This window comes from Loxodonta africana, chromosome 21 (genome assembly GCF_030014295.1).
Source record: "Loxodonta africana isolate mLoxAfr1 chromosome 21, mLoxAfr1.hap2, whole genome shotgun sequence".
In the NCBI taxonomy this organism is placed as follows: Eukaryota; Metazoa; Chordata; class Mammalia; order Proboscidea; family Elephantidae; genus Loxodonta; species Loxodonta africana.
In genome coordinates this window covers 50,346,363-50,363,428 of record NC_087362.1, presented here as the reverse complement: position 1 = coordinate 50,363,428, position 17,066 = coordinate 50,346,363, and the positions used below count along the sequence as shown (strand labels likewise).

At 56.8% G+C, this 17,066-nt stretch overlaps 1 protein-coding gene across 8 annotated transcripts; it reads right to left on the bottom strand.

Moving 5' to 3' along the window:
• Window positions 1-22: 22 nt before the first annotated feature.
• FHOD1 (formin homology 2 domain containing 1) lies at window positions 23-16,846 on the bottom strand. 8 transcript variants are annotated; one of them, XM_003417177.4, is made up of 22 exons: window positions 16,549-16,846; window positions 7,950-8,056; window positions 7,491-7,555; window positions 7,106-7,173; window positions 6,928-7,033; window positions 6,758-6,852; window positions 6,394-6,505; window positions 6,216-6,310; window positions 5,981-6,124; window positions 5,724-5,872; window positions 5,459-5,638; window positions 3,864-3,979; window positions 3,173-3,777; window positions 2,690-2,845; window positions 2,289-2,471; window positions 2,083-2,202; window positions 1,844-2,005; window positions 1,223-1,413; window positions 932-1,124; window positions 688-850; window positions 412-612; window positions 23-338 (listed from the first exon to the last, which is right to left on the bottom strand). In XM_003417177.4, exons 1-22 carry the CDS (start codon window positions 16,747-16,749, stop codon window positions 256-258), a joined length of 3,495 nt encoding a protein of 1,164 aa, XP_003417225.1. In that variant the 5' UTR covers window positions 16,750-16,846; the 3' UTR covers window positions 23-255. The 8 variants fall into 8 exon arrangements, with proteins under 8 accessions (XP_003417225.1, XP_064129992.1, XP_010595029.1 ...); XM_064273922.1 differs by having other exon boundaries at window positions 16,529-16,549; XM_010596727.3 differs by lacking the exon at window positions 16,549-16,846 and adding an exon at window positions 16,198-16,522.
• Between the last annotated feature and the right edge of the window lie 220 nt (window positions 16,847-17,066).

Sequence of the window (17,066 nt, the reverse complement as noted above, 5' to 3'; positions counted from 1 at the left end):
CCTTCAAAGAAAAAAAAATCTCTTAGATTGGCTAAGAAAACTTTATTTTGCTCCATAAGTTCAGGGAGCTCACACATGCACAGACACAGACACCCACAGGCACACACGACTAATACTGCTCAAGGCACTGGCCTCTGGGCACAGAGTAGCACTAGAGTTTGGGAAGAGGCGTAGAATTCTGCTCTGGCCCTTCCCCACTCTGTAGACTCTCGCATTGCAGGCCTGGGCTCGAAAAGTTTCCTGGAGGCAGCACCTTCACACCTCCAGGCCAGGACCCTTGCTCAGTCCCAGCGCTTGTACCAGGTCGTCTCCGAGCCCACTCTTCAACGTCCGTCTCACTGTGGGGACAGGGCAAGGTTGGAAAGGGTTGGTGGGGTTAAGGCAGGCAGTGGGTATACAAGGGGTACTCACAAGACTTGCGGTTGCCACGGGAACGCTTGCGTTCCCGAGCTGCTAAAGCACGAGGACTGCTCTTGGTCACTGACTGCACCAGCAGGTCCATGATTTCATCTGAAGTGTCACTGGGTGAACCAGGGCCTGGGGATTCTTCTGGGGGTGCAGCGGAGGGCTCCACTGGTGTGGGTATTACGGGGGAGTTGCTCTGGACCATGCCTGAGGGAGACCGGATAAGGAGGTCAGACCACTGTGGCCCCAGAGCCCACTGCCTCCAGGGGCCATGGATCCTACCTCTGCTGCGGCGGCCATGGGTGGCGTCCTTGGGGCTGCTGGTCAGCAGACTCTTCATGCTGGCGTGACTGTCAGCATCTCCCCGGCCTGGCCCACTACCTACAGCCACTGGGACAGCTGGGTTGCTGGGGGTCTCCCCAGCCACACCTGAGAACTTCTCTGTCTGGAGAGGGGAGAAGGATGATCTGGAGTAGGGAAAGGGAAACCATGAAGGTGGTAGTTGAGACCTAGAAGGGGCACCCACCTCAGTGATCATGCGTCCCCGTGTCTTGTTGCGCTCACGGTATGTGGCCCGCTTCTGCTGCTGCTGTAGCACCCGTTCCCGGCAAGTCCGATACTCGAGCGCGAACTCCCGCAGTGTGTGGCAGAACTGCATGATGCGCACCTCACGGGCCCCTTGTGCCGTGTAGCCCAGGTAGAGCAGGAAAGCACGGAACCTAGGCAGGTCAGGATAGGGAGGGACAGATGGTGAGTCCTGCTTGGTGTCTGAGGGATAGTGGTGGCAGTCCCGCCTTTCCCTGGCCCATGCCCTCACCTGTTGCAGACCCGGCGGTGCACTACCCTCAGCATGGCAACACGGCGGGCACACTGGGCCAGGAAGTGGGTGAGGCGGGCACGTAAAGCTGCGGCCAGCTCATGCTTGGCCAGTCCCCGCAGACTCTCCTGAGCTGCCCAGCTCCGGCACTCCAGCTGCTCCAGGTTCTCAGCCAGCTGCTCAAAGTCCACCTGGAAAAGCCGGGGGCAGAGAGGGGGTTAAGTGCTGTCCTCTTGCCCCTACAGACACAGACACTGCCTGAGGGAGCCTCCGTCCAGGCTAACTAGCCTGAGTCCTGAGGACCCAGACAGCTGAGACCTGGCCCCTGCCCTCCAAAAGCTCACAGCCTAATGCAAGAGACAGACACATCTATTTGATTGAATGAGCAAACAGAGAAGGCTTGGAGGAAGTGGCAGCTAAACTGAGACCCAAAGACTAAATAAGCATGGCCAGGCCAGAAGAGGAGAGTGTTTCTGGCAGAGGACATAGCCCACGCAAACACTGGTAGCCTGAGGATACCCTGGCACAGCAGCCCAAATAGGATGGGGAGCAGCTGGCCCCAGGACGGAGCTCTCCCTTGTGCCTCAGCCAGTCGGAGCTGAGCCTCTGGCTGGTGCTAACCTTGGCACAGCGGGTCAGGGCAGGGATTTCTGAGTAGAGATCGGAGGAATCAGGCCGAGTCTGGAGCACCAGGGAGCAGAGATGGTGCAGCAGTGACTGCCGGCGCACTGTGTCCTTCACCTCTGACACCTTCTCCAGGTAGCTCAGCTCAAAACCGCTGCTCTGAAAGGACCCCATCTGAGCCTGGGCCTGGCGAGCCCCAGAGCCCTGACTCCCAGCCCCCATGTGCTCTCACTCACCTGGGAGCCGTTGAGGAAGTTGCCCACAGCCAGCAGCGTGGCCAGGATGCAGCGGAAGGTGGCATTCTGCACCAGCTGTTCCATGCCCACTTTCAGGTCAAACAGTGGCTCTGCAATTTCCTGGTGTGGGGGGACCAGGAACTCTCAAACTACATGGTCACTATGCTTACCTGTCCCCCGTCTGCCCCACCCCTTGACCCAGGTACCCGCTCCATGCTGTCATAGTCCAGCTTGAAGGCCCAGAGTTGTAGGCGGGCAGCCAGACCCCCAATGGAGGCAAGAGTCAGCAGGAAGTTCTCGGCTGGGCCCAGGGGTATGTCAGGGTTGGCCTGCTGGGCCTCTTCGATCTTCTGCTGCTCGTCCTCCGTGGGCATCATGGTCAGTAGCTTCTGGGGATATAGCCGCCGCCCCACGTAGACCCCTCAGTGTTGGCCGGAGGCCTCGACCTTGGTCTTGGCCCATTCCTAGGCCATCTGGGGGAGCCCCAGGGTCTAGGGACTGTGCAGCAGAAATGCCTAGCCCATGCCCGCCACTGAAGGGGCAGGAAACACCCACTAACCAAAGGAGAGGGCCAGACCTCCCCACACACATAGCCTGGTATCCCCACCTCAATGCCATCCTTGCTGACAGCAAACTCGTCGAAATTGAGCAGGGCAGCCTTGATGACATGCACGGGTGGCAATGTTGTCAGGCCGATGTTGATGGCATTGCTGCGCTTGGGGTCCAGCACTGTGGTCATTGTCCGGCGGCCCTCACCAGCTTTCTGCAAGGTTGAGACCAGGGCATTATAGGATTGGGGAGGGGCCTAGCTGGGGCAATAATCTAAGAGGGCACTCCAAGTTCTTCCCCCAAATGTCCAAACAGTGGGATCACCCCAGAATTGGGGCTCTGGGACATGTAAGGCATTGGGAAGAGCTTAGATTCTACTTAGGGCTCTGCTGCTGAAAGACTTTGAACAAATTCCTGCTCTTTTCTTTGCCTCAGTTTCACCATCTGGGAACTAAGTGGCCGGCTCCACCAACTCAGACACATGAGCTTTAATTCCCCTGCTGCTCGACTGTGGTTATTTTGCAGATGAGGGTGGGTTTACCTTAGAGGGCAGCACATCCTTGGCACGGGACTCAAACAGGTGTTCCAGCCGAGCTGTGTCCACTGACACAGGCTCCAGTGAGGCCCACAGAGTGGGACAGGGCCCAAAGTGCCCCCCAGAGCCTCCAGGGCTCCCAGCCAGCTTCAGCTCCCGCCAGAAGAGTTTTACTGTCTTCCTCTTGGTGGGGAGAGCTGGGTCATCAGGCACTGAAGGGGGAAGAGGAGCAGCTGGGGGTGGGGGTGGTGGGAAGGGGGCTTTGGTTAGTGTGGGAAGTGGGGGTGGGGGAGGTGGGGATGCTCCCAAGAGCAGGGGTGGTAGGGGTGGCGGAGGTGGGACGCCTTTTCCAGCCTCCACAGACTCCACGTTCAGCATGTCCTGGTCTTCGTCCTCTCCCAGATCTGAGAAGTCCAGATCCCCAATACAGAGCTTAGGTGCACAGGTAGGAAGCTCCCGGATGGGCACAGGCTCAGGGCTTTGTGGGGCCAGTGGCTCCTTGGACTCTGGCTCAAGGCTTCGCTGGGCCCGGAGAAGGACTCGGGGGGCAGGGCTTTGGGGTGTTCTGGGTACAGGGGCTGGCTCTGGGGAGCTCCATAGTTCCCGGGTATCTAGAGGGAAGGAAGCAGCTGTCAGCATTGTGCTCCCTATGGGCAGCAGGGCAATTGGGGCGGATTTGGCCCACCCATCCACTTACCTGAGTGTCCACTGGCCTCATCAGGCATGGTCCCAGCCAGGGTCTCTGCCCGGCCCTGGGCCAGCGCAGCCTGCTTCTCTGTTTCTGCTGCCGCCACATTCTCCAGGAACCGGGCTCTGAAGGGAAGCACTTGTCAGTGGGGGTGTCTAACACAACCTCAGCCCAGGGTGTACACATGCCTTGCTGGGTTCCTGGGCACTGCCCCCAAATGCAGGCACACACAGACCCAGGGAATAGTTCATGCGCTAAGCAGACCCAGGACCTGTCCCCCAATGCCAGCCCCTGTTCAGTTCTCCACATCTGGTAAGGGTCACCACCACATCTGGTAAGGGTCACCATCAACCCAGCATTCCAAGGTCAACATATAGGGAGAAGTTCTACTTAATAGCCAATCTGCAGCCTTCATGTTCATTGTCCTGATTATAGACAAGCACCCTCAGGGCAGGGGAAGGGGATAGCTGTCCCATTGGGCACACCAGGCTGTCCTTCTTTCAGCATGTCTGGAAGCTTCTAAGAGCTATGGCTCATGCCCAGAAAAGTGCCTGGTAGGCACTCAGTTTATTTTGAACTAATGAATATGACTCAGTATCTTTTTTCTGGCTCCTCCAGGCTTTGCGAGCCCTCACCAGGTCCCTGCCTGTCTCTAAGCTCCAGGTTACTCTTCTGCCCCTACATCACACAGCCCCCTAGATCCCCTCCCTGTCTATTCCTGAGCTGAGGGCATGGGATAAGGGGCCCCAACCTTGGAGTCCACGTTCCCATTGCTAGTCTAAGCTGTCGAGGTGAGTAACGCTATTGAAACACAGGGACTACTATGACCCCAATGAACTGCTTCCCAGTACTTAGTCCTTGGATAATCCTGGAAGAGGAGGAGCCTGAGAGCCCCCCGGTTCTGGCTGCATTGGGCACGTGGAACCCCTGCGGGGGAAGCAATGCTGAAGCCTTGAGCACAAGGCAGGCCTAGCAGGCTGGCCTCTGTACTTACTCCAGCCTGGCCTGCCCAGTAGGGGACTGGGGGACAGGTGGGTTCTCAGGGGCCCTGGGGGAAGGGGGTGAGAGGAAAAGATGGTGACTTTGGTACCTGCTCCACCCCAAAGTCCTCCTGCTTGCACCCACACAAAGCCAGGCAGTGATACCAGAGGGAACTTCCCAGCAACAATGGGAAGAGGAAGGGGGTGGGGGAACATGACTTGAGGAACCTGGAAGTGGGGGGAGGGGGGGAGAGACTACAAGAAAGCAGGGCAGATGCAGTAAGAGACAAAGATGGAGCAGAGCAAGAGAGGGTTGGAGAGACAGTGGCAGAAACACAGAAGAGGGGCAGACAGATGACAAGAGGCAAAGACAGGCCGAATGTCAAAAAGAGGAGATGAAGAAAAGAAGCCGCAGGAGCAGAAGGAGGTCTAGTCAGAGCCAAACTCCACCCCAGAAGTCACTTACCAAACAGGAGCAGTTTGGTGAAGTCTGGAAAGAAAGAGAGAAAGCACGCGTTTGCGCAGAGGAGGCTGAGGGCGCCTGGTAGGGGCGCAGAGCAGGGTGCAGAGTAGAGTAAGAGTTGGAGAGAGGACTCCGGGGGCGGCCTCCATTTCCCTACTTACTTGTAGATGCTTCGCTCGCAGGAGCTGTCGGCTGAGGGCGCGACGGAGATGCTAGGAAAGAGGCTCACAGAGGCATGGAGGCTGGAGGCAGGGCCCACGGGTCTGGAGGTGGGTGCTGTCAGCTGGGCAGAGTCCGTGGGGCAGGAGGCGGAGCTTACAGGTGGGGCGGGGCCTGTGGGGCTGTAGGGGGGCTGGTCAGAAGGACACCTCCCTGCCTGCCAACCTAACTCCTTCCGTTCAGGGTTCAGCGTTGGAATGTTCTTACCCAGGCTCTGAGGCCCGCACTGCGGGGCCGCCCCCGCCTTCCAGAGATCGGCGACTCCTCTTGCCCTCCTCAGACGACGGCTTTCGGCGCTCCCGCCGTCCACCCGTGGTAGCTTCTTCGATGTCTCCGTCCTCCAACCGCAGGGCGTTCTAGGGGCGGTGGGGCAGGATGTGAGCCCCAGGTAGGTGGGGTAGGGCACGCTTGGGAACCACGTCCTCTCCCTCCCACCCTCAGTCCAGTCTGGCTGCCCGGCCCACCTCGTAGAGCACAAGCTGCGTACGCAGGTCGACGTCAGTGCCTGCAGTGCTCAAGTGGCGCTGGACCAGTGCCTCCATCCCCTGCTGCTCCAGTGCATCTGTCACGTCGTAGAATGAGTCCTGATCCGGGAGCGCCGCCAGCGTCTGGAGGGTGGGGGTGGCAGGGCAAGGCTGAGGCCGGTGGGGACCAGAGGTCAGGAGCCCAGGGGCCCAGGGTTCCTGCCTGGTCCCTCACCTTGTTAATGAGGGTGACAGTGTACACCAACAACTCGGGGTCAGCGCCATTCTTCTCCTCCAGGATGGACACCAGGTTGGCCCATGGGAGAGCACCTGGCACACAGAAAGAGGGGCAGTCAGCAGGACCAGTTGGAGGGGGGCTCCAAGTTGTGGGGGAGGCAGGGACAGTCTCTGACCAGTGCTGCTGGCCACGGAGTTGACTGCATGGATGAAGAGTGGTGCGTTGCTCTCAGCATATTCCACAAACACCAGAAGAAGCTTCAGAGCTGTCTTCACCACCAAGCGAGACTAGGGGGAGAGGTCACCACATATGAGTGGGGCTTGGGCCAGCTCTGTGCCAGCTGGTGGGCAGTGGGAAAGGCTCCTGGGGCTGGACCCAGAGAGGAGTCAAGGCAGGAAGACCCTGGCTTAGGGTCCAGGCACTGAAGTGTCTTCTAGGCTTAGAGGGGCCTCAGACTCAACTCCAGGCCAGAAGAGGAAACAGGCCCAGAAAGAAGCAGTGGGAAAGAGTGCATGGCAGGGAGGGCGGGGGACACTTACCAGGCTGGCACATAGTGTGTACAGCCACTGCACGGTCTCACTGTGGGCTACCAGCCCCAGCATCCCGTCCACAAAAAGCATCAGCTGGCCCAGTGCTGGGGACATGGATGGGAAGAGGTCGGTGAGGGATCACTGGGGAGCAGGGGTCATGGGGGAGGGATGGGGCTGACCTCGGAGGATGTAGCTCTGGTAGTTGTGGTCAGCAGCAGCACCCACACGGATCAGGCAACTCAGCCCCTCTGAGTGCACGAACTCAGGCACCAAGTCCTTGTCCTCCTGGGGGTACCACAGGAAAGTTTAGGAGGGCTTGAGATGGGCGCCCACCCCCAGCCTACCTCTGGGCCTCACCTGGAAGATCTGCTTCAGTGAGAAGAGGGAGCGGCGAAGCTCAGGGCCACTGGAGCCATACAATTTTTCTGTAAGGGGTAGGTGGGTATAGAACCCCCAAGGGAACACAGACACCTTCCTTCACTGGAACACGACTACAACCTCCCAGCCAAAGACTATCTCATCCTAGTACTCTCGAAATCCACTCCCTGACTCTGAGCACCCCTCACCACAGTCTAGCTGCAGTATCAACCCTGGCCCTGGAGGAGAGGTGAGGATGGGGAGGGGACACACTCTGTGTCCTATCTCCTCTGTTCAGCACAGGCCTGAAAGAAACGGAGCCGGCTGGGCTGTCTGGGGGGAACGTAGGGGGCTCCTGGACACTGACGTCCTCACACACACTCACCCAAGATGGCACTGACCCTCACAGAGAGCTGGGTCCGCAGGATCAGTGTGGGCTTCCGCCCTTTGCTGGAATCAAGCAGCTTCGTTAGCAGCTCCCAGCCCATTCCTCAGGGTCCCTCCCCCAATCCCAAGGCAGCCAAAGACCTCCACATGCCAACCCTGGCCCAGCTCCTTCCTCCCCAGCTGCTCTTTCAAGGGCTCAAGGGTTGGTCAGACAGGAGGGTTCCTGCAAGCACAGGTACCTCATGTATGCGGGAGAATCACCCCCCAACTGCTATCCTGGGCAGTGGGTAGCATTGGCCAGGCCTCGGGATTCCCCTGGCACAGTTCCCTGGGGTGGCAAGAGGTGACCCATGGCCCAGGCGGGAGATTGGGTTTCTTGGCTGCTGACACCTGAGCCAGACCCAGGTGGGGGCAAAGATAGGGGTTCCCTTGCCTCCCTGACCCCATCAGCTCTGACCTGATCTCTTCATAGAAGCTTTCTAGCATCTCCCTCTGCTCTTCCAGGGACAGCTCGGGGTCCAGGTAGTATCCAGAGGGAGACACTTGCAGGGCACAGTCCTCCAGCTAGGGACAACAGGAAGAGCTGTCAGGGCTGGGGCAGAGGTGGCAGGGGTATGTGTGGACACTTCGTGACCCCCTATCTCCCACTTGCAGTGTTAACAGAGAGGCATACCACGAGGGTCTGTATTGTGCCCATCCTTTCATTACTCAGGTGCCTACTATGTGCACAGCCCCATGCATCTGTTTGTGTGTGTTTGCATGAGGAGAAAGTTTGAGCAACTTAGTTTCCCATTCAATAGCTTGTACACAAAGTGTTCCATGACATTGGTTCCATTCCCCACAATGTGCCTGCCCTCCCCCCATTTCCATCCTAGTTTCCCAGTTTCCTTTTGTTTTGAATTGCTACCCCTTCCTGCCCTCTCATCTTTGCTCTTGGGCAAATGTTGTCCTTTTCATCTCATATATTATCCTAAGGAACACGTTCCTCTCAGGTGGTGTTGTTCATTTCATGGGCCTATCTATGGTTTGACTGAAAGGCGGTCTCTGGTAATGGCTTCAGTTCCAGTTCAGAAGGGTATCTTAGGGCCATAGTCTCAAGGGTTCCTCCAGTCTATAGCAGGCTAGTAAATCAGGTCTTTTTTAATCCTTTGGACTAATTGTTCCCTTGGGTCTTTGGTTTTCTTTTTTTAATTTTTCTTGTGCTTTAAGTGAAAGTTTACAAATCAAGTCAGACTCTCATACAAAAATTTATAAACATCTTGCTATATACTCCTAATTGCTCTCCCCCCTAATGAGACAGCACACTCCTTCCCTCCACTCTCTCTTTTTGTGCCCATTCAGCCAGCTTCTGACCCCCTCTGCCCTCTCCTCTCCCCTTCAGACAGGAGATGCCAGCGTACTCTCATGTGTCTACTTGATCCAAGAAGCTCATTCTTCACCTGTATCATTGTCTATCCCATAACCGTTACTGTTGAATCCCTGTCTGAAGAGTTAGCTTTAGGAATGGTTCCTGTCTTAGGCTAACAGAAGGTCTGGGACCATGACCTCCGGGGTCATTCTAGTCTCAGTCAGGCCATTAAGTCTGGTCTTTTATGAGAATTTGGGGTCTTTGGTTTTCTTAATTCTCTTTTGCTCTGGATGGTAAGAGACCGATAGTTGTATCTTAGACGGTTGCTCTCAAGGTTTTAAGACCTCAGATGCTACTCACCAAAGTAGGATGCAGAACTTTGTCTTTATGTACTGTGTTGTGGCAGTTGACATAGATGTCCCTGGAATCTATGGTCCTTTGCCTTTGAGCCTGTGAGGTGTTTGGTTATGTCTAAGAAGTTGCCCTGATTGTGACCCTTGTGTGCTCTATTGTCTGTATTGATATATAAGCATCACCTACAATTATGTATATAGAAGTATCCACCAGTGAACCTGTATCTGCAAATGGATGTGTTTCCTTATACCATCCCATACCTGTTGTCATATCTATCTAGCTATGTATCTATTCATAAATTAGTGTTTGTTAATACTATTGTTGCAGGATTGTCTATGCTATGGAAATTACCTTTGTTGCCCTTTGTTTTGCATTCCTCTCTGTGTCCTCCCATGCCTTGGTCATGTTTTGCTGACTTCTCCCATATTGTGTATTGCCTTTCCCTTCACCAAAATTAACATGTGTCTTCTATCTATTTGGTAATTTTCCCTCCCTCACCCCTCAGCCCCATGCATCTTAGGTGCCAGGCTTTCTTGCTCCTTGTATTCTCTCCTGGCCATGTCCTCTCCTGGCTAACACTTACCCATTGGTTAGGTTTCAGATAACACTTTTTTGGAAAGCCTTCTTGGACTCTGTGTGTACCCCCTCTGAGATCTGCCACACAGCATTATGCTATCCTAGACACTAGTCTCCTCCCTCACTAACTGTGCTGTCTGGGTTCAGGCACCATGTATGCCTTGCCCCCTGCCATATCTGCAGAGCTTAGTACAGCACTCGGCACACAGCAGATGATCACTAAATGCTTGTTGAGCTAATGAACATAAAGGAGGAAAGGGAGTGGAGAGAAGATGGGAGGAAGTTCCTGCCTTCGAGGAAGCTCACAGCCCTGTGGGGTGATAAGCTGCAGCTACAAAGCATTAAAGCCCAGGGAGAAAGTGTTAAGAGTGTTGGGAGGTGCAAACCCAGCTGGGAGAGCAGAGTGAGAGTGTGTGTGAGACAGGGACAGTGTGTGCGTGCGTGCATATGTGTCTCGTGAGTAAGGCAATGGTGAAGAACAGAGGCTGATCCACAGACTTCATAGTCTCTGGACTTCAGGGTCTTGTCTCCCCCCACAAAGTGGGCTACAGTTACAGCGGTCCTAGCTGGACCTCAAGGGCCCCTGGGGAGCCTATAAAAATCAGATCTCAGGGTTTGACACAGTCAATCTACAGTGGGGCCCTGAAACCTGCATTTGTAACAGAAAGGCACATGCTCCATCCATGTATTCCTTTTTCATGTTCCCCTCTCCTTGGGCCTGGCTCCCCTCCACCACCACCACCACCACCACCAGGCACCTGGCCCCTTGAGAAGTGCCTGTAGAAAGGCCAGAATAAGGTGACTCCAGAGAGTCTGAGGGCAGCACTGTGCCTCTCCCTGATACCATGCCCATAGCACAGTACCGGTATGCAAGGCTCATCAAAGACCCCTTGACTTGAGTGGCTCCAGCTCTTGAGGTGCCATGTTCTGGGGAGGGCTCACCTCTGGAGAGGTGGCGTGGGGGGCGGGGGGGTCTCCTGGCCTCCATCTTACTGGGCAAGTCAACCTCAGCATTTGTCCTCCTGTTCTATCAGCCCTGGCCTGCTCTGGACCCAGCCCAAGGGCTTCCAGCTGTCCTTCATCCCCTGAGGGGAAGAAGCCCCTTCCTCTACCTCTGTTTAGCACTCCTGCTCATGCCTTAGAGCCTGACTCCTTCCTGGCAGTTCAGCTTGTTGGGGCCCTTAGGTAACCCCCCTGCCTGGGACATAGGACAAACACTCCAGGCTGTTCTCTGTCCCACTTCCTGTCTGGCTGGCTGCCTTCCTCTGGGCGCCTTGGGCTGGCCTGACTTCTCTCCCGACCCTGGGAGCAGAGTTATCCTCTCCAGGGCCTACTGGGAACAGGCTGGAGGAAACAGTGCGGCCAGGTCCCAGGGCTGGGGTACCTCCTCCAAGGCCAGCTCAGCTGAGGGCTGCCCCACAGGCCTCCTAATCCTGCTTCCCACATGGTGACTCATCAGCTGACCCACCCCACCCCCATCCTGGCACAGCTATATCTTCTTCCAGCTTGGATTGGAGGATTCTGGGACCCTCGAGAGACATATCTCTCAGAGCCACAACCCCCCTCAGGAACCCTCCCAAACCACACATGTACAGAGTTCATTTATTCAAATATTCACAAACTAAACTTGGTTTTAGGTGCTGAGAACAGCAAAGAATAAGACTGTCTCTGCATTCCCTTCTTTCTAGTCCAGTGATGGAAACAGGCTTGACCCAGAAGAAGCTAGCAAATATGTGTAGAATTACAACTTTGATGGGTGCTAAGAAAGGGGCAGAGCAGAGTGCTGTAAAGATAAACACTGGAGGTGTGATCCTATTATACCTGATAACTGCTTACACACCTGGTATATACTCACTGGCCCCTTGAAGGCCAAAGAACCACATCTACAACAAGGGCAGGCCCACCTGTGGAGTCTCTTCCCCTCCTGCACACATACTTGGCACCTGGTATATACTCACTGGCCCCTTGAAGGCCAAAGAACCACATCCACAACAAGGGCAGGCCCACCTGTGGAGTCTCTTCCCCTCCTGCACACATACTTGGCACCTGGTATATACTCACTAGCCCCTTGAAGGCCAAAGAACCACATCCACAACAAGGGCAGGCCCACTTGTGGAGTCTCTTCCCCTCCTGCACACATACTTGGATGCTCTCAAATCAAGTGAGCAGAGAATGGTCCTCTCTTTCCAGGATACCCCATGTCTGCACCCATCTGGGGCAGGGTCCAGAAGGCTAAGCATCCCACCTCCCCCAGCCTCCTCAGGTGAGCAGGTTTAACCCTTCTCCTCTGCAGTGGTAGCAGTGGTTTCCCTGGCCACTTTACCTGTCCAATCCTGCCAGGGCCCCATTTCTAGAGAGGGGGCCCAGGGGTACTAGTCAGGCCAATGCCTCCAGGACAGTGTCCCTCCCCGCAATTGTCTGTCCTGGGTGGAGATGGGGGATGTGGGCTAAGGCCAGATGAGCAGCAGAGAGGAGACTTCCTGCCAGCAGGGTGGTGCTTGTCCCTAACACCCATGGTCCCTTCCTGGGGTCACACCGTTCTGGGAGCCAAACCTCTGGGCCTTGTTTCTCACACCCTGGGGCTGGGCCAGGCCTGAGCAAGCCTAGACCCTGATCTCTGATGAAAGGGCTGAAGGTCAGCACATAGTATGGGCCTACATCCATGACCCCCTCCTGGCTTTTGTCTTACTCCCCTGGGGTGCAGAGCCCCTCCTCCATTTGTCCCAGGCTCAGCCCCTCACTTCAGCCTCTAGTCCACTTTTCTCTTGCCACTCTGGGCTCAGGCTTTTCTGGCATATGATTTTATATGTAGGGCCAAGCTTTGGGGACCATGGTGCCTACTCCCTAATATTTTTATAATAGTCCAATCAGGTCAGAACGAGCATGTAGGGAATAGCTGGGAGTGGGAGCTAGATACACAGTGTCACCTCAGACCACCAGGAGCAGAGTACAAAGAAGATGGAGAAGAGGGTGGAATTAAATGCTGAAGGTCTCTTAGGAAATAATTTAACTGCCTCCTCTTCTCTCCTATAAACAAAGGCCCTGTACTCTGAAGACCCTTTTCCTGTTATCTTGAGTTTCCAACTAGACTGTGACTTCTTGGATGAGATGACATGGACATTTGTTCTGTCTCCTCCTTGACAGGTTCTGGCTGCCTATTTCACTGAGTTCTCCCAACAGTCCTTTTACAGGTGAGGAAACCAAGGCTCAGTTCAGGGAACTTACCCAGGCCACACAGCCAGGAATGGAACCAGGGCTAATTGACCCAGATCTTGGGTGGATGGGCCTTGGAAGTGCTCCAGGGAATCCTGGAGGGGAGGCAAATGAGGGCTGGGACCTGTAGGATCGCCAAGGGCTGGAGACCAACCGCCCCTAAGCTTTCTGGACTCTGCAAATACTCTGAACTGGTCCTCCCGGTTCCAGCAAGGAAACACATGAGTAAACACACACCATACATGCTTGGGTAACAGTGCCTACCTCTGCCAGAATCTAGGGATTGGAGGATCTCTCACCAGGTGGTAGCCCAGCCTCAGGAGCCCAGAATGACCAGCAGATTGGATATGCTGGCCCCAGGGAAGGGTGGGAGGAGGCCAGGACTCATACACACACCATAGTCTCCAAACAGACTCCCATGGAGCGGGGGTGGGGAAGTGGGGAGAGAGGGGAGGAGTAAAGAGCCCAGTTCATCACCAGAGCACCCCACCTTCCCCTTAGGAGCCCTCTGGGGCCCATCTAGTTGGCTGAGACTGCTAACCCAGAAGTCAGGTTCACACTTTAGTTCTCTCACCATGACTGCTCCTCAGGGGTAAAGTGAGGCTAGAGTGGGGAGGGGCAGGGACAGGAAATATTCTGGGGCAGTACACCCCTATCTTGCTGGACCTCTAGCCACAGCTGGGGAACCAAAGTTGCTCGTAATGGCCAGATCTCTAGGGCTATAGGTCCCTGGGTGTCAAAAATGTTTGCTGTTGGCTACTAACTGAAAGGTTGGCAGTTTGAACCCACCCAGTGGCACCCCGAAGGAAAGGCCTGGCAATCTGCTTCTGTAAAGATTACAGCCAATAAAACCTTATGGAGTACAGTTCTACTCTGTAACACATGGGGTTGTCATGAGTCAGAACTGACTCAATGGCAGTGGGTTTGGGTTTTTTTCCTAGGGTTATCCCTGTTTGCTAGAAAAAGGGTGCTACTCTGGTCTCTGCATCAAGGTCAGAGCAGCACCCAGGGCCTTCTGCCCAGAGCCCAGGGCGAGGCTCCTGAGGCACCTCCTGGAAGGGCAAAGGTTAGCAGCACCAGGGAGGGCGGGACAGGGCTATTCTGGATGAGGTGAGATACTGAGCTACTGGGCTAGATTTCCCCCTGATGCAGGGGCAGATGCTAGGAGAGCCTCCTTCAGGAGGGGCGAAAGAGTTTCCTGAGTTCCCCTGGAGACACCAGGCCTGGCCCAAGTTACTGCCTGGATCCCTCCGACCTCCACCCACCCCCGCCCCGGGCCTGGAGATGAGTCAATGGCTGTGGCCAGGAGCTTCCTCTTAGACTGGGAGGAAATGAGCAAGGCGTTCTTAGATGTAAAAGCTCTGAATCGTTTGAAAAAGAAGCCCCCAGGGGAACTCTAGATAGGAGGCCTAGCCCAAAGGGGTGTAGAGGGGTGGAGTCTGGGGAAGGAGTGGGCTGGGCCTCTGCACCACAGGGAGGAGGCAGGGACAATGGGGGTCAGTGCCCAAGTTGGGGACAGACATCACCTGGCTGTGTCCTGTTCCCCTGTTGGACAACTGTATGCACAATGAAGCAGTGAGTAGAGAGCCCCTCCCATTTATTTCTGTCCCACAGCCTGGGGTGGAGATGCCTAGGTTTTGGGGCCTCCTTTCCTCTCTAGAGGGCTATTAAGGCAGGCCTGAGTCATATCTGTGCCCCTGAGACTCTCCTGGGGCACCCACTTAGGGGATTAGGGGAGGAACAGCTGTTGACATTTCCTGCAAGGAGGGGCCCTCCTCCCCTCCCTTCCCCCAGCTCTCTGATGTTCTTGCCCCTACTCTATTCTCAGCCCCTCTTCCTCCAGCTTTCTATTCTGGGGCTGTGGTCACAGTTTATATTTGGGACGAACACATAGAAGCACATCTGACCATTCCTGGCAGAGCTGCCAATCCCAGTGAGCCTCAGCTCCAAGCACTGTGGTAACACAGCATGCCTGCTCTGGCTCCTATATCCTGTCCCTAGGGGAGGTGAGGGAGGCAGTCCTTAGGTGCTCCAGGTGGGAGGCTGATTGGGTCCAGTCTCCTGCTCTGAAAGCGGGGAAGAGGACTTAACACGCTCTCCATCCAAGCTCGTGTCCTCAGCTAGACAGCAGAGAACAGAGGGCAGAGCATATGATGGGGTGTGGTGGGTCCTTAAATGAGGAAGGGGAGGTAAGAAGCAGTTCTAGGCCTCTTTCCTGCAGCTAACCTCACAAGTCTGTCTGTAGTTGGGAAGAGGTGTGTCAGGGCCAGGTCCTGTCCTGGGGTGGAAGTCAGGAGGAAAACTAATTTTCTCTCCGGTAGTCCAGTCTTATTTCAGCACCAGGAATCCAGGAGGGGGTGGGGGGAACCACAGTTCAGTACTCCTTTCTCCCCAGGGCCGACTACAAGGGGGCAGCATCAAAACTCTGAGGGCGGGCAGGCCCGTGGCCTTGAAGCAAGGGCTCTGCCCGGACACGTGCCACTCCCCAAGCCAATAGTCTACCCACCCCTCCCGCCCGCGCTCGGAGGCGGGGCTGGCCGCAGAGCCTGGAATGCAGGCTGGGGGCCTGGCGCCCCGGGCACATTCCAGGGGAGACCCCGGGCCCAGGGGGCAAGTTTGCGCAACTCGACGCCCAGCCTCACTCCCCTGACGACTCTCTCTGCTCTCCCCACTCGGGACGCGTGGGCTGGCGGGAAACCCCGGGGGGTGGTGGCGCGCCTCCCGGCGTTCGGGCCCGGAAACGGAGCGCGCCGGACAGAGCTGCCTGCGGGGGGCTAAGGGCTCAGAGCTGGAGTGGGGGAGGCAGGCAGGCCATCTGGAAACGGGCCTCTCCGGGCACTGCGCGCGATCGGCTCCGCGGCCCGGGCAAACACCGGCAGACCAAGATTTAAAATTAGCCTGGCCCGCCCCCTCCCTTCCAGCTGCCGGCCGGAGGCTGCGGGTGCACCGGGTGGGGGGCGGTGACTCAGAGAGCTTTTCCACTCCTGCAGCCTCCTGTGCTCTACCTCTCCTGCGCCGGGTCGCTTCCCCGGGACTACCCGTATCCGATGAGGTCTCTTTTCGGCCAGGACTCCCATGCCGGACCCTGGACCTCAAGGGGCCAGGCTTTCTACCCAACAGGACCCAGTCAGCCTCCAGACATCGCTCCAACCCTTGGCCACCTCTAGTGGCCCGCCCCGGACCCGCCCCTTGTCGTGGTCCCGCCCCACCTCACCTGAAGCAGGTGGAAGCTGGTCCCACCCCAGCTCCGCCTCCTGGGTCCGCTACTGCCCTAACAGCTACAGTCATCCTTCCTAGAGCAGCTGCCTTGGAAGACAGGCAGTGAGTGCGCCTCAAGCACCTCTCCAGGCTGGGCTTCTCTTAGAGGGGTACCCGGGGTGGTGCAGACCATAAACTCCCATCTGCCGTCCGCGTTTTCCCTCAACTTGAAAGGCGTCCCCCGTAGGCGAGGCAGCATGGACCCTGGGCCCCCAGCACAAGACTCCCCGAGGGCACCTCCCACAGGCTTTCATGGCGCCGACCCTGAACTCCCGATCACCGCCAACCTTTCGCCGGCCTCCTTCACCTTGAGTGGCGCCCCCAGCAGGCGGTGCAGCGCGGGTATCTGCGCGCCCACGGGCAGCGCCCCGTCCAGGCTGCAGGCAGGGGCCCGGCGCGGCTCCGGGAAGTTAGCACACGCGAAGGGGTCGGTGTCTTCCAGGTACTGTACCCTCACGGTCACCACCGATACCGGCTCCCCGTCACCGCTGTCTTCCCCGCCCGCCATGGCTCCGCCACCGGCTCGCACCAAACACCTCCGGGTCCCGGCCCCGCCGCAGCGGCCACCCGCCTAGTTCTCTGTCCCGGGCCGGGCCCGACGCTGCAGGAGAGGCGGGGCCGAGGAATGGGGTGGAGCCAAGAAGGAGGCCCGAAACTTGCGGGGGGGCAACTACTGCCGAAGGCGGGACTTGCCGTCAGCCAATCAGAGGGCCGGATCGTGATTCGGTTAGTTCACTGGCTGGGAGGGCGGGAAACCCGCGCTTGCGCTCCGCCTTCGAGTGTGCGGGAGGTGACCGGGTATCTTTCTTTGGGCTTGGGGCGGTG

What these genes read in the sequence shown, in the direction of transcription:
- FHOD1 (XM_003417177.4), bottom strand. Translation starts at nt 16,749, where the DNA reads ATGGCGGGCGGGGAAGACAGCGGTGACGGGGAGCCGGTATCGGTGGTG. An exon ending in CTCCGTGGCCAGCAGCACTG is followed by an intron (nt 6,311 to 6,393) that starts GTCAGAGACTGT and finishes TCTGTGTGCCAG; the next exon opens with GTGCTCTCCCATGGGCCAAC. An exon ending in CGCAGCTTGTGCTCTACGAG is followed by an intron (nt 5,873 to 5,980) that starts GTGGGCCGGGCA and finishes CACCGCCCCTAG; the next exon opens with AACGCCCTGCGGTTGGAGGA.